Raw genomic sequence first — 15894 nt, forward strand, 5'->3', positions numbered from 1 at the left:
GGCATGGGTGGACCAGGACGCTGCTGCTCTGGCTTCTGCTCCTGGCAGGCCTGGGGCTGCCACAGCAGAGAGCACTGAGGAACAATCTCATCTGTCGTCTAAGAGAATTACAAACTTCTCTGCTGATTGCTAACTGCATTCTGGAAACCAACTAATAATATAAAACCGAGCATGTAGCTCCTAAATGTTCCAAGCCGTTGGAGTTCTGCTAATAGCCCATTGCTTAGCAACTGCTATATTTAAAATAGGTCCTTAATTCCAGTGTTAAATGTACGTATTTTACATACTGGAAGGGTAACATAATGTTCTGTCCTCAAGTAAATATGATGTTAGTGCTTCACACTGCATGAAGCTCTCTCTGTGTAGGTTCAAAATGATAGTTATTTTTAGTTGAGCACTGAATAGTATGAACTACACAAGATTTAATAAAACATGCAAAACATCTGCCTGCAAATAAAAATATTTGCACTCATGTTGAAGAGCTGTAGTTTCTTTCATAATTAATTACAATTAAATTGTAAGCTACTGAGTGAAGTGATATATCATCAATTTGCCCCTTCAAGATAGCTGACAGCTGTCAAATTTGACAACAAGACATCTTTTTTCCTTCTTTTCCCCTTTCCTATTTCCAAGCCAGGCAAAAGAGCACTTGAAAGCTCAGAGGGGAATGGTCCATCTTTCATGGTGGTAGCTCAGTTAGCACCTGGGCACCTGGTGAAAGGAAAGGGATCAGGATGGGGCATTCAAAAAAGATTTGTCCAACACTTTTTTTTTTGTTGAAAAATGTCAGTTCATTAGCACTGAAAGACATTTACTGTTTTAGACTGTGCTTTCACCAAGAAAGGCTCCCCGACTAGGACAGCTTTTCTGAATAAAACCAGAAAGGACTCTCCTGAACAATGAAAATCCCTGTGGACAGGGCATTTATAAGGGATGTTGGAGACATGGGCACAATTTTCTGTTCTACTTAATATTCAGATTGGGCTATGACCCTTGGTTTCTCCAGGCTCTCTACAGGTTATTCACTGCTACTGCTGAATCTATTCCATGCCATATAAATAATTAAATATTCACTGGAGCAGGGACACCTGGATTTCCCTCATCCCCCAGTTCCTCATCCAGGATTAGCTAAAGACAGGTTTGTTTTTTTCACACCAGTGTAATTGTTTAATATGAGACTGAGTTTTTTGGGGGTACTTCCAAGACACATTATTTATAGAATGAAAAAGGAATAGGTAATTTCAGATATGGTATCCCTGTGTAAAAGATACACCCCAGCCTTTCAAAAGTTATTAAACATTTCAAATACCAGCCTTTAAAGGCTCTCTAGTGTTACAAAGAAGAGAAGGTATAAGAAAAAGGCAGCTAATTCTAAAGACTCAGACATACTAGTTCTGATTCAGTCTGAGCACTTTACATTCAAACTTCAAAAACGAAACCCCCAAATCATTCCCTTTCCCTTTCTTGGTCTCTGTCTCAATAATTGATGAAACCATCTATATGCTGATGTCAGATCTCACAAAAAAGAATGAGAAAATTTCCCCTGCTGCTCTCTTAGGCATATACTTGAATTTTTTACATATATCATATTGAATTTGGCTCTTTCAAAAAATGTCTGAAGTTCAGAGCAGCTGTATCTGTATCAGTCTGTACAATGACCCTCATTATGAGTGTTTGAATTAATGAGCTTGTGATGGTCTGAGTTCTGCCACGGAGAGCAATACATTTCTGTCTTTCTGGCTCTGTGGCTAATGGCTGGGTAAAATGACAACATCCAGTGGGTCATCGTTATTTCAGTCAGGGGAGGATGGAATTAAGCTATTTAACAATACAACAGTTTAAGCTTCAAAATGGAAATGTATGCTATATTAATTGCATAAAATTGGACACAAGCTGGCAGTCAAACAGTCTGGGTTTGTCTCCTGACTGATTTATCTCATTACCATGTCCCCAGCGAATATATCTCCTCAAATGCTTTAAGTATACAACAGCAGTCTTCTCTGGGAGCAGAAAATGTAACAAAAACATTGATGAACCCCCTTTAGGCTATATTTTGGGGAAATAGTTTCAATTATGCAGGGTTAGAATGTTATGGTTCTAAGATTTTAATGATTTTGCTTGTTTTAAAAGTTAAAACATAACTAAACGAGTTTATTTCAAACCCTGTCAGGAAATATAAGATTTTCACACAGGATTGCATATGAGTACTTCAAAGTTTTCTTTTACATACCTCGAGCTATAGATTTAGACTCAATTAAGTAGTTCCTTTATATTTTTAGAACACTTACAACAAGCTGTAAATAAATAAATAAATAAATAAATAAATAAATAAATTCCTATGCTTTTCATCAGTGTAAACAGCTTCTCAGACTCGTAGATTCCATGTTATTTCTCATTGGATTTCAAAGCTAAACACACACTGACCTAAATATTTTTATTTACCCTCAGTTCTGCAGCCAAGGGCAGGAGGGATGAACCAACAGATGAACCTGACCTTAGCTATAAACATCAGCCCAGTTAGATCTGGTGGTAGGACTGGGGTCTATCTTGCTCACAGTGTAATTAATTACTAGATTTACTCTTCTCCTTTTCCAAGAAGCTTTTGAGAAGGTGCATTTTCTCGTGAGTTGGTAGTGACATAAATCAGGCTGTTTAATGAAATGATTCAGGGTGCATCAAAGACTTCAGACTACACATTCCTCCCTCCTATGGTTTCTTTGCATACACAGAAACCTTTGTTATGCTGCATTTGGAGCCTTATGCAGGATTTTTACCTGGCAAAGAGGAGTGAAATAGTTGTATATTATATTTTAGCACAACTTTCTGCAGTGAATGGATGAGCTACTGGGAGGGAGGCAGCATCAGGAGCATGACTGAGATGTCAGGTCTGAAAACAAGCTGTATTTGCATTTTGGAGGTGCCAGTAGTTGGCAGAAAGCTGTCCATGCCTTCCACAGTTTGCCAAATCCTCCAGAGGATTTGGCCTTTTGCTTTTTCAGAAATATCCATGATTCTGCTGTGAATGTGGTCTCAAAATCCCATGCTGTGCCTTATTCAAAGACACAAAAACTTCTTTCAGTGACCAAGTGAGATTTCTAAGCAGAATATTCACGTGCAATTCCCACTGTGAATTTAAATTCACTTCTCTAAGTACCTGTCAGTGATAAATCAAAGGGGCAGTAGAATAGTGGAAGAAAAATCTGATTTGAATGAGAAAATGTCATGTGGATGCAGTCATTACTTAATTACTAAGAAAGTCCTAAAGACATCATCAGTCTATACTATCTAAAGCAAACCTACAGTGTCCTTTCAATGAACAATTTGGGGTAAGCATATATGTTTATAGCAATTGTGCTTACAGCAAGGCAATGTAAAGAATCACCCAAGAGGATATTAAGCAATAAAAAAAACCCCCAAGAAACAAAACCCAAAAAAGCCAACCTATTTCAGACTCTTGACGTGGCTTTCCTGAAACAAAATTTCACTGTGGCTCATTATACATGGATCCATTAAAAGTGTGGGCACAGTTTATCTTCCTGGAATTGAAGGGAAGAGAGACATTACCCTGCACTGAGCTGTGGAATGTCTCAGGAAATCTGCACAGCCAGCTGGCACCTGCAGGTGCTCTTCCCTTTCCCCTTGGCATCCACCTGTATTCCCTCACCTGCTGGGTCTGGTTGCTTCACTCCTGGTGACAGGGGATATGCTCGAGGCTCAAGTCTGATGTCCTTTCAATGGACATGGGGGACAACTTAATGTAATTTTCCTTACAACATTACTAAGCTGATTTTTTAAAAAAACACTTTTATTTGGAACACTTAACGTACTTTTCCTTATAACGCTACTAAGCTGATTTTTTAAAAAAAACACTTTTACTTTGAACACCCTCTGAGGATCTTTCACCCTCATGTGATAAATGTGTTCCTATGTAATGGCACAGGATAGAGCAACTTTCAAGTTATAGACTAATGGTGACAGCCTCTTTTTTCCAAGTATTTCCAGGAACCTTAGAACGGGGGCTTTAGTGGCAGAGGGAAGGAAATAAAAAACCTTAATTCAGGCTCTGGTCTTGGTGATAAACTGCATCCACTGGGTGTGGAAATATGGAAGCTGTGGTTTGGAGATTTTAGCTGATCCTGTCCACTGAGCAGGACAAGCATTTTCTGACTCAGTTATTATTTAGCACAGCAGGTATTGTTGTTGCTGAACAGCACTGTGGTTTGAACTAATCTGTTTCTAACAAAGTTGCAGACTCAGTCTTTAATGCCACTATATAATTCATTATCTCCACTTTGTCCACAATGGCATGGGAAATGCAATGGAGACACCTTTAACTGAAGCCACAGAGGGGCTAATGAAAAGGGGGCTATTACTCTTTAATAAAGAAGAATAAAGCCATTGCTAGTCCCTGTAGGAAATTTATTTCCACTAAAAAGGCAGACTGAGGAACAGCAGTGAATATAAAAAAATGTTTAAAACAGCTATTTTCCGAAAAACCTACAGTAAATGGTAGAGTATACTTTTCTCATCTATCTAAGAAATATAACTAGGCATTTATCACAAATAACCCTTTGGAAAAAAAACCCACAGAATTTTCAAAGCATAAATATTCACCAAAAAAATGTGAGATGGTGTTATATTTTGTTGTGATGGCAGTCAGAGGTCAAGCAAATTTTTGTTAGTAATTTTTAGCATATCCAGAAATAGCAAGAGTAACAAATACAAGATGCTTCACTGAAGAATGGGGATGATAAAGTGAGGAAGCCCAAAGACACAGTGGATTTGATTGCACCAGTGTGATGTGACTGACCTCAGACAGGCTGCTTTTTTCAAAATTATATTTTTTATTTTAATTTGGGGTTTTTTTAAGTGGTAAGAATGGTCTGTCAGACCATGTTCAATATTGAAGCTTGGGAAAATGTAAAATCTTAAATTTTTTGAATATTTATTTCTCAATAAGAGAGATGTTCAGTTTGAATAGCCTATATTAAGTCCGTGAAATCTGTGAGTGTATGAGAAAACAGCAGAGTAATGGATTTGCCAGGAAATTTTTCTGCATTCATTGCAGCAGTATTACTAATCCTGAATCAACCTAAATGTACAGAACTGAATAAGTATTAGAGCTGTCCAATAAGATTTGATAAATGCACGATTCCATTAATTTTACCTTTTTTTGTTGAATAAATTATTTGACAAATAATGGTAAAATTCATCAAATAAATTATCTGATGAATGTATTTTTTAAGTAATCGACTGGCTCTAATGAATATGCAGGCAGTTCCTTAATGAAAAGCATTACTCTACTGTTAGCCTGCTTTCATCACTCATATGTCACTTTTTTTTGTATTTTGCAACTGCAATCTGTATATTTTATTCATTTACCCATTCATTTATACAAGAAAGGTTCAAAACAGTATGGTTAATCAATCATTGCAGTTTTTAGAATATTTTTGCTTTACAGTTGATTATTCATAACATTTATTAAAAAGGGCCTGGATTTTCTGAGGACAGCACTCCCAAGAATTATTCTTGGCTTGTATGTTCCAAGTCAAGTGCACAAGAATGCTCTGAAAATTGCAGGGTTCATTTGTAAGCCATTTTTATAGTTGCAAACACTACAATTACCAATTGTTTCAAGAAAACTGGGACTTGAAGCCAAGCCAGACACCTTCAAAGTCCCTGAAAACACTCATTAGGGGAGTAAAACAAGGAACAGGGTAAAGGAGCTCTCTTCTCACTGCACAGCACTGGGGTGTTTGGATAAAAGCCACCCAGAGGATTATCTGGATGATGTTCAATTTTGGAAACGCTCCAACCTCAAAGAGCGAGTCTGTATTTTGTCATTACAGAGGTGATCCCAGCAAATGATACTGATGGATTTACACTGTCAAATGGCAAATTGCACCTATTACTGTTACAACATGTCACACCTCTGAGGGCTGGCTCCTCACAGGGATATGCCAATTTGTTGTGACAGTGACAGTGGGTGCAGCAGCAGAGCCTGCACGACTGCAAAGGTGCAAATCGTGTTTTCATGGGTGAGCTGGAACTTGCTGCACAAGTCTCAGCTGAACAGATTTGGTGGGAGAAAGTTGTAGGAGACAGGTATGTTAGAAAGGTTGGCCATGACTGCACTTGGAGTCGCAGTGGTTCTCTTCCAAATTTTCATAACTGCACCGTTAAGAGTCTTTGGTCAACACCAAACACCATCATTTCTACTGCCAGTGGGATAACTAATATATAACTGTCTCTCAAAGAGGTACATAGGTACAAATTGGCCAACAGGTCCAAGGAAGTGATTCTTCCCCTGGACTCAGCACTGGCGAGGCCACCCCTGGAGTGCTGTGTCCAGTTCTGGGCCCTCAGTTCAGGAAGGATATTGAGGTCCTGGAGCAGGTCCAGAGAAGAGCAACAAGGCTGGGGAAGGGACTGGAGCACAAGTCCTATGAGGAGAGGCTGAGGGAGCTGGGGCTGTTCAGCCTGGAGAAGAGGAGGCTCAGGGGAGACCTCCTCACTCTCTGCAACTCCCTGACAAGAGAGGTGGGGGTTGGTCTCTTTTCCCAGGCAACTCTCAGGAAGACAAGAGGGCTGGGTCTTTAGCTGTGCCAGGGGAGGTTTAGGTTGGATATCAGGAAGAATTTCTTTCCAGAGAGGGTGATCAGCCACTGGAATGGGCTGCCCAGGGAAGTGGTGGATTCTCCATCCCTGGAGGTGTTTAAGGACAGACTGGATGTGGCATCAGTGCCATGGGCTGGGAACCACAGCAGGGTTGGATCAAGGGTTGGACTTGATGATTTTGGAGGTCCCTTCTAACCCAGCTGATTCTGGGATTCTATGATTCTAAGTGGAAGGACTTATACTGTGTCCACAGAGTTTAAAAGATGAAGTTTCCAAAACACCAGTGGTGCAGAATAAAGCCCTTACATAGGTCTGCTTCCACTCAACAAGCTCTGATACCAGAGGTGGGGACAGCCACGTTGAAGTCCTCCACAAGGGGAAGGGGTTTATTATGGACTCACATTACATGCTCATCGAAACTGCAGCCACGTTACCCTGGCAGCAAATAGTTATTTCCATTCTACACATTTCTTATTACAGGGAGATTATTATTGTAACAGTGCATTACAATAGAAAAGAAAGTGTTCTATGGCTTCTTTTTATTCTCCTATTTTTTTTTCTTTTTTTCTGTACCTTTTATCTCTGGAGTTTATATTTGCCTTTGCCTGAATCAGACATGGGTTGTGCTATGTGTGAATGTTTGTCCCTTAAAGCTTGAGATAAACTCACTTTTCTATTAAAAAGTTTAAATACTTGTTATAAATAATTTCTCCATACTTGTATGCTTTGATCTAATCTACTGCATAGTTTTAGGTAAAATGGTTGTGGTTCTAAAGATTACAAATATTAGGAGGAAGAAATAAGTTGTAGAAATTATCTTCAGCTTGCAGCTTGCTTTATAAAGGTTTAAAATGCCCTTTCTTTGCTAACTCCATCTAAAGAGCTTTTGACCCACTCCTTTTCATGTAGAGTCACCAATCTTATAACAATAATAATAATTTTTAGATGGGATCAATAAGGCCGCTGCTTTGCACTTAAGACTTCTAATAGAACCTTAATATTAATAAGCAAACACCTTCAGAAGTAGTGTTTCTGCTTAGGCAATCAGAGGAGAACTTAATTCGTACTCCTGATAAACACTTAAGCTCCCTGTGCTTCATTATTGCTGCAGATTTACAGTGCAAGAGCGTGTTTGAAGCAATGTGCCCTGAGACAGATAACCCATTGGTACAGGACTGGTTCTGTTCTTCATCATTTACATGCTGTCTCAAAGGCATATTACAGTATAATCCAAACCACAAATCTCCTGGGCCCCTACTCATAGAAATGGAGAATACCATTTGGGTACAAGGGCATCTGTCCTGACAATGAGTTTAATATTTTTGTGCAAGAATCAGATTTGTGGTGAGGAGCTCTCCAGAGATTTGGTATCCACACTCTCCAGGCTGTCTTGGAAAACCTGCAAATTCAATGCTATTGGTAAATGAAGCTCAGGATTAAAGGTAAGCTTGAAGCTGCCAGATTTTTCAGCTTTCAGTATGAGGTTTGCAGTGTCCTATCTGGTTATCACAGAACAAAAATGACATTTTCATTTCAGAGTCCTTAATTAGTATTAGTTTTTCTTCTCTTTCTTTAATTAGCTGTGGGCAGAATGAAAATAGAGGAAAAAAGATCAGCTCCTGGAATTAAAAGGACTTCCTGAGTGGCACTACTTTGGAAGGAGTTTAATCTTTGTCATGGTGGTGCCTGTGCAGTCTGCTCAGCAGGACTGGACAACGGAAACAGAATCACCACAGCAATGTGCCTTCCACAGAGAAGAGATCTCACACCAACTTCATCTTCCAGCATCAGTGCCTATTTTCATAGGGTTTTCCATATTTTACCTGGACGATTACTTGGATAGAGCATGGGCAAATTACCCAGCTCCCTGCAGTCTTTGAAAACATTCCTCTTGCGTTTCAGGCTTCAGTTTGCTATCACTCCATCAAAACAAGCTGTCCAAACCCTCAAAAAACCCCCCCAGAGCAGCTGAAGCAGCTTGCTGAAAGCAGGTTGCCTTTCCCCCGGGTCTAGCGGTGCGTGGTTACGAAGAGACAGTAATAAAGGTATGCGAATACTGGGAAAACAAGTTTGCACAAAATATTTCTATAACATGCAAAAAGTAGCTGAACAACCACAGGATTCTTTGCTGTCCAGCTAAGCTCTTCTGTGTGGCTTTACTCAGGCAAAGGAGTGAGGGAAAAAGAAGAAACTGCCTGGTTGCTCTCCTCATCCATAGGATGCACTGGCACACAGGCCTGTATCAGCTTCTATCGCCTCCCCTTTTCCTTTTAATTTTCAGGGATTGCTGGAAGATCTGGAGTGCTCAAAGAACAGCTACAGACCTCAGAGCCCAGCTTGCAGGATTTGCTTCTGCAGCCAGCCAGACTTAGAGCAAAGCCACTGCAGAGCTGCTCTGCCTCTGCGCTGTGTCCCTGAGATCCCCACTGGGCACAGCTTGGCTGGAGCTGTAAACAGGGTTACAGATGCACACACTTGGGGCATTTTACGTGCTCTGATAATGCAGTTTTCTTGTGCTAACCGTGCAGGGATACATCACAGTGCATAAATCTTCACTTGAAGGTAAATGAGGAACAGGAATGAGAGAAACAACAGAAAAATCCTTGCCCCGCTGCCTCCGTGGAATGAAAAGACAAGGTCCAGGGAGGAAATAGGAAACTGTAAACTTAAACCTAAGAATCCTAAGAACTTCCTAATAAAGAATGATGCCTCCCCATGATTTTGTTTTACTGTGGTAACCTGCTGGTCATCAGGGCTATCTGAACCTAGAAGCCCTGAGCCAAGGAAGGTCACAGTGCTTCACTCCTCTCCAAATTTGCTGTGCTCACCAGGAGGGTGAGATGGGGAGGCATCACCTTGCACTTGCACCTGGTAGGCTGCTCCCAGCTGTCCCCAGTCTGCAGTAGGAATCTGGGGGGGAATTCGACCAGAATTATACCTGATACTTTATCAAGCTTTGAAATGTCTAATGCCTTGAAAGAAAACTGTTTTACTATAAAGCTGTATGTGTTAGGCATTGCCACTTCTTTTTTTTACAAATCCTCACATTCTCACCAAATAGCTTAAAAAGCAACAAAGGGTTATAACTGACTTGACCACAGATGTCACGAAGCCTCACCATTGTACCTTCTCCTTCTGTTATCTCCAGCTATTGCCAGATCACTGTCAACAAAGTCATACACAATAATGCCCCATTACAGCTGGAATGGTTCCTTAAACTTTACAGCACTTAGAAATGCTCCCAAGGCCCCAAAAATGTCTCGATTCAGAATTGAACATATAATACCTGCCAAATTCACAGGTTTGAAACCACTTCCAATAAGAATTAAAAAGGCCCTCTTCAGAGCTGAAATAGGGCTATCAATACTTGACTTGTCTGCCCGTGTGAAATAGTGGGTTCTTTTCTCTGACGTCGCAATTTAGTTCAAAATGGCTTTGATGATGACAGGGTACATGCCAATGATAAAACCACAGAGATGACAGTCTAATCTTACAAAGATGACCGATCACTGATAAGAGATTAAGTCACACAACATTTGAAAAACCAGATTATCTGTCTGCTAGGATAGTGCCTGTGCAGACCTCCTGCTGAGCCATGCTGAGATGCCAGCAACATACAAAGATGCTTCTCCGTAAAAACCAGAAATGCTTCACAGAATTTCTCAAGCCATTGGGATAAAAGAAAGAAAGTGAGCAAGAAAAAAACCCCTCTGATATTACACTGAGCTTTTTTTGTCAAACATTCATTTTTCAGACTAGTAAAGTATTTAGATGTACAGCATATAAATAATTTAGAGGCACTATAAAAGGGACTAAATTAGTCAATTCTACCCTATAATTAGCACTCATAGCTATGCTGGCAATGGGTGGGTGATTATTAAACACCTTTTATTATCGGTTTTATGTACTACAATAAAAAAATGAAAATTATACTTACAAGAATTATTAGACATGCCGGTCCTATAAAACTCCATATAAAGTTATTCTTAGTGCTGAGCCAACATCTGAAAAATTAAACAGCAGAAAACACCTTGAAACGTGCTATTTTGATTATCTGGGGCCAAGTAGGATGACTTGGACGCAGAAACAGCGACTTACACTTCCGTGGTGCCGTAGTACTTGTATCCCAGTGCAGCGGAAATTCCGACCACCACGGCTGGGCTGACGTAGCCAAAGACATAGAAATTCTTGTGCAGGAAGCCCTTGTTGTAGATGACTCCCACCACTATAAGGTAGAGGTGAATGCCTTCAATGCACATCCATGCAAAGGCAGCTAGAAGGAAATAATGGAGCAATCCAGCAGTAATTGAACAGAAGAGCTGGAAATTCAACCAGAGAAACGAGAGTCATAATTCTATTAATATGCCTTTGTCAAGATATTATAATAGTACACACACAGCAACTGAGTGACTCTGAAGTGGTGACTTAGCAGCCCATTTGTAATGGTTGACAAGATCTGGGCCTACACCCATGAGCACACTTGGTCATTAGTGTTGTCTGTAGCAACGTGGAAAATAAAGAGACTACATTCAACTTCTAAAACTGGTATATGTCTCCCCAGAAAAACTGTATAAATGATTTGACAAGGTTTATCCTATAGTTATAGCTGAGTAGTCTACAAGCTGATCTATACAAAGCCCATTTTTAAGATTTTGATAACAGTTACATTGTTATCACCTTGTAATTGCATCGCAAGGAATTATTTCTGAAATAACTTTTGTTATAAAGAGCATTTGTAAAATGGTGTTTTTCGATCAATCAGTACTGGAATGCTACCTCAGGGACAGTAGCTCATATTTTTTTCAAGTACTTTTAAATCCTATTCAGCCACTTATAGTAGGGGTATTTTGATAATTTATGCATAACTTTATTTCCTAAAACCAATCTGCGATGCAAAAATCAACAGCTCGGCTTTCTGAAAAGCTCAGACGAAGGCGCTGCTGCTTTTAAAGACCATTTTTTATTTCCTGTTACTGTGCTGGGAAGTTGGGGTCACTGCTGTAGGTAGGAAATATGGGGAGTAGACAGAAGATCATATCTTATACTGTATATTTCCTGTGCAATACAAAATCAAGACATGAGTGAAAACTACCCACCTTGTTATTGTTCATATTAATTCCAATCAGAAAAATAAGTTCCGCCAGGAAAAGGCTGCAGCAGAGGTTTTTGTGGATTGTCGTTCTAGTGCTTTGAATTTCACTGAAGAACCAGAATGTAAAAATGCACATGGAGAGGCAAATCAACGAAATAATTATTCCTAGCTGAGTGATTCTTGTAAGAATGTTATAATTTGTAACACCCTGGGGGAAAATTATAATATAGTATTTAAAAGAACAGCTTTATACCTTCTCAAGAAAAGACCTCATTCTATAATACAGCTCTTTTATTCTTTTCTACAAAATATTAATCAAAATTGTTTGTAGAGTTTCGCTGGAAATGAACACTTTGGATAATCCAAAAAGTACTGGGGTTTGGTGAGACAGATATAATTCTAGGGGAAATTAGTAATAAACTGTATATATTCTGCTCTTGCATTTTCTGATATTTCTTAACAAAACTTTTTATTAACATCAGTATCTCCTAATAAGATTTTCAAAATCAGATCATTTTAGTGAATGACAAATACACTGGCAGTGGGACATATATTAATATGACATGAACATTTTCTAATATAAAAGGACTTATCACAGCAGTGACTTAGATAAGCAAAACTGAATAACTGTCTTACTGAATTTGCAACATGATCAAAACAAGACTCTGAAATAACAATCACTTCAAGCAAATGCTATTCCAGACACACAACGTGAACATTCTCCAAAGAAACACAGGGTATTTTAATAGAGGATGTATTTTCTGTGTAAGAATACAGTTTCTTTTGCCTCTTGCTATTGTCACAAAGAACATCTGAAATACGTGACTGTACATCAGCAAAAGGAGAGCATTCAGCTGGCCATAAAATGTCTCTAAGTATTTTTTTCTTAAATAAAAGATCAGAGATTATTCACCTCCCAGCCTTTCTTTTCAAAATAACTATATAAGTACCTGCAAAGGTTTTAAATTTGAACTGGAGACTTAGGATGCTATTTAGCAAGCAGGAAACAGCCTCTATCAGCATGAGATTCACAGTGTGAGAGAACTGCCTCAATAGAGTATATTCATGCTAATATTCTGCTTGCTGTCAGTTCTGTTAAAAAGCTGCCTCCTGAGGCAGGACCTAAGCTCCTGCAGATCCCCACTGAGATCCTGGAAATCTGTGGGGTTTCTTAATATAAGAAGGACATAAATTGAGTGGTCATTCTCCCAATTTTGTGCTGGTTGTGAGTGTTCACGTTTAATAGTCATAAACTTCAAATTGATTATGCTGCTGCAAACTCTCAGGAGAGACTTTAAAGCAGATTTTTAGATGCCAAAGTTAGGCAAATGCGTAGCAAAAGTTTTGTGAGAGAGAAATTCAAGGCCATATGGTTGCTGACCACCAATGAATGGCAGATAAATCCCACAGCAGTCTTAAAGTGGGATTTAAAATGAAAAGCAATGCTCCAAAAATAAGCACAACAGACTGTGTGTTTGGAACAAGATACTTTGCTGCATCACTGCTCTGTAATACTGCAGAAAGGACATAAGGAAATTCAAACACATATGGGAGGAATTTTGTTTGCTCTGTGCACAATAAATTGCGTGTTTGCTGAATAAAACCAAGAGACAATCTGAAGGGGGAAAGTACGTGGGTTGCACCAAAATAAAAACACAAGGAATGAAAACAGGGAAAACTATCAGGTAAACCACTAAATTAAAATAACACTTACAACAGAGCCACCTGAGGACATCAAAACAGCAAAATGAGTCAGATGATTACATTTGCATGAGATATGAGTGGAGTTGGAATGTGTCAGCTCACAGCCTTCTGTAGCCCAGTTGCCATTCATTGTGTCCGCTGAGTAGTTCCAAAATGCACATTTAATGTCTTTATCTGCAGTCTGGAACAGAAACAAGATGTTTTACTGATGGCAAAAGGCAGGATATTTCCCATCAAGAGACCTTTCTTATGCTAGCCAGAGCAATTCATTAAAAATTATTCGTTGCCATTGGAAGGCTGGGAAACAAAAGGCACATTCTGCAAGGCCTGTTCCAAGCAATTAAAACATGGCCCGGGATGGAAGCATTTTATCCACGCAGCTAAACCCCCACCAAACATGCAGTCTAATCAGATTACTGAACTCTTCTGGCACTTGCAAAGATGCTGGAATTTTTACCTACAGAAAACATTGTTAAATATACACTTGCACCTGCTGAACATGGACTAGACTGCAAGGTTACAGTCACATTGCTTGTCCTACTCATGGGCCATTCCAAACGAGTAGTCCAAAAACTGAGACCCATTCTATTCATTTTACAAAGTAATCTGGGATAAAGCCAGGCTCATACCACACCTGTTGTATCACCTGCCATACAACAGTGATGAGCAAGACCATTTTTATTATTTAGTACAGTTAGTTCTCACTAAATCCAGTCAAAGATAAGGTCCCACCTGTACTATAGGCTTTATAAATATATGTAAATTTATATGCAGATGATTTCTAACTCAGAAGGCAAGTAACAAATTTAAAAGCTGTGTAACCAAGGTCAGAACCTTGTCTCTCTGCTCACCTCCCTACAGAGTGGTTTTCTTGTTAAGTTTCTGATAATTCCTTGTGCCATGTAAAGTGGTTCTTCACATATGAGTGCAACCAGCAAAAATCTTTATTTGCTGGAAGTAAACCTCTCAGTTCTAAATAAATGTGTTCAGAAATAACAAAGTTTCAAAACCATGGGTTCTGCTATTAACTGCAGGTTAACTTTTTGTGTTAACTTTGAAGCATTTCTTCCCTTTTTTTGGTATACATGCTTAAATGTCTGATAAACTTTCAGGAAAAACCCCACCTAAATACAGAACAGTCAAGATCCTGTAATGTTCTCTGACTCAGGTATCTACATTTTATCCATTCTACAACCCCACAAAGATGATATTGTTGCCCTTGTTTTAGTCCCAGAGCAGTTTTCCTCTGTATCATGTTTAGTATATATTGTGTTTAGCACGTCACGTTTGAGATTAATATTATTCGAGTAATAAATGGCAACCTCACACCAGCAAACAACAGAATCATGTCTCGGTTTATCACACACTGCAGGTATGGTTACATCACATAAAATGATTAGCTAATGCTTTGTTTTATTTGAAGCTGACAATAAAAATAAAACAAACAAACCAACCCTTACCTTGGCATACTTTAAGGTAAATGTTATTTTCTCGAGCTCATAGAGTGTGGGTGGGTTTGAGCTAATTGCAACAGCTATAACTGATGAGCTCACTGTCTGTCTCTGCTCTGAAGGATCTTTTGAGGAGTGGTTTTGAGGTGAAGAAAGCAAGGAACCAATGTTGCTGTACCGCAGAAAGACAACTGCGACCGTGCCTATCAATCAATCAAACACACCATGCTCAGTAGTTTGTGGGTTTTTTTATAGAGGAACAAAATTGAAGACATTAAGGAAACAATAAACAATAGACATTATTGCTGCTGTGGCATAAAACATGCAAAGCAGATGGAATGTGGAATACTTATAAAAATGTTTTAGGAACAATGAAATATAGCTTTATTTAAAACAATGTAACTGCCATTAGAAATAAAACTGTGTGTTTGCACTGGAAAGACTGATTGGAGATATGCATATATATTTTTCCTAGAGTAATATATGCTTGCTGCTGTTCTGCAACTGGTTACACATATGGTGTCAGGGCTTACAAATTAAAATGTCTCAGACCTGAGGTAAATACCGGACCTTTCTGAAGCACCTGGCACTTTGACCCCTGTTATAGTGAACCCAGTATGGGAGACAACTAAGGAAAAAGGTATTTTAGGACGCACTGCTGATCTTAAAAAATGTAGTGACTTTCTCCCTGGTATCAAGTAAACCACAATTTTAGATACTGATAGGTGGTGAGATACAGATTAGATAGAAGATGAAGATTTAAAAAATCCTTTCTGTGTTTATTGTTAGGTGGTTTAATTCCAGAGCTGTTTAAACACATTTATTTATCTTTAGTGCTGACAGGAGTTGTAAGCCCTTTCTGTAGCACTCTGAGGTCCAAGTCAAACCTGGGTCCTGCTGGTTTTGGTGCTGAAGATTGCATGTTTTTGCCCCAGTGAGCTACTCTGTAAATGGAAAAGATGCACCAATTTTTGGAGGAGAAGTAGCAGAGAGGGTTGAAGGGGCCACTTCAAAGTCATACAGCAGATC

The 15894-nt window shown here is 39.1% G+C and overlaps 1 protein-coding gene across 1 annotated transcript in view; it reads right to left on the bottom strand.

Annotated features, from left to right (window-relative positions):
- The window catches only part of ADGRL4 (adhesion G protein-coupled receptor L4), a 76697-nt gene that overhangs the window by 9076 nt on the left and 51727 nt on the right, over positions 1-15894 (bottom strand). The window contains exons 9-13 of the mRNA XM_017824947.1: positions 14875-15068; positions 13425-13595; positions 11715-11918; positions 10717-10937; positions 10556-10622 (exon numbers count right to left, since the gene is read on the bottom strand). Coding sequence (XP_017680436.1) covers positions 10556-10622; positions 10717-10937; positions 11715-11918; positions 13425-13595; positions 14875-15068 — 857 coding nt within the window. The remainder of the gene's footprint in view (positions 1-10555; positions 10623-10716; positions 10938-11714; positions 11919-13424; positions 13596-14874; positions 15069-15894) is intronic.

This window comes from Lepidothrix coronata, unplaced genomic scaffold (assembly GCF_001604755.1).
Source record: "Lepidothrix coronata isolate B3197 unplaced genomic scaffold, Lepidothrix_coronata-1.0 Scaffold114, whole genome shotgun sequence".
Lineage (NCBI taxonomy): Eukaryota > Metazoa > Chordata > Aves > Passeriformes > Pipridae > Lepidothrix > Lepidothrix coronata.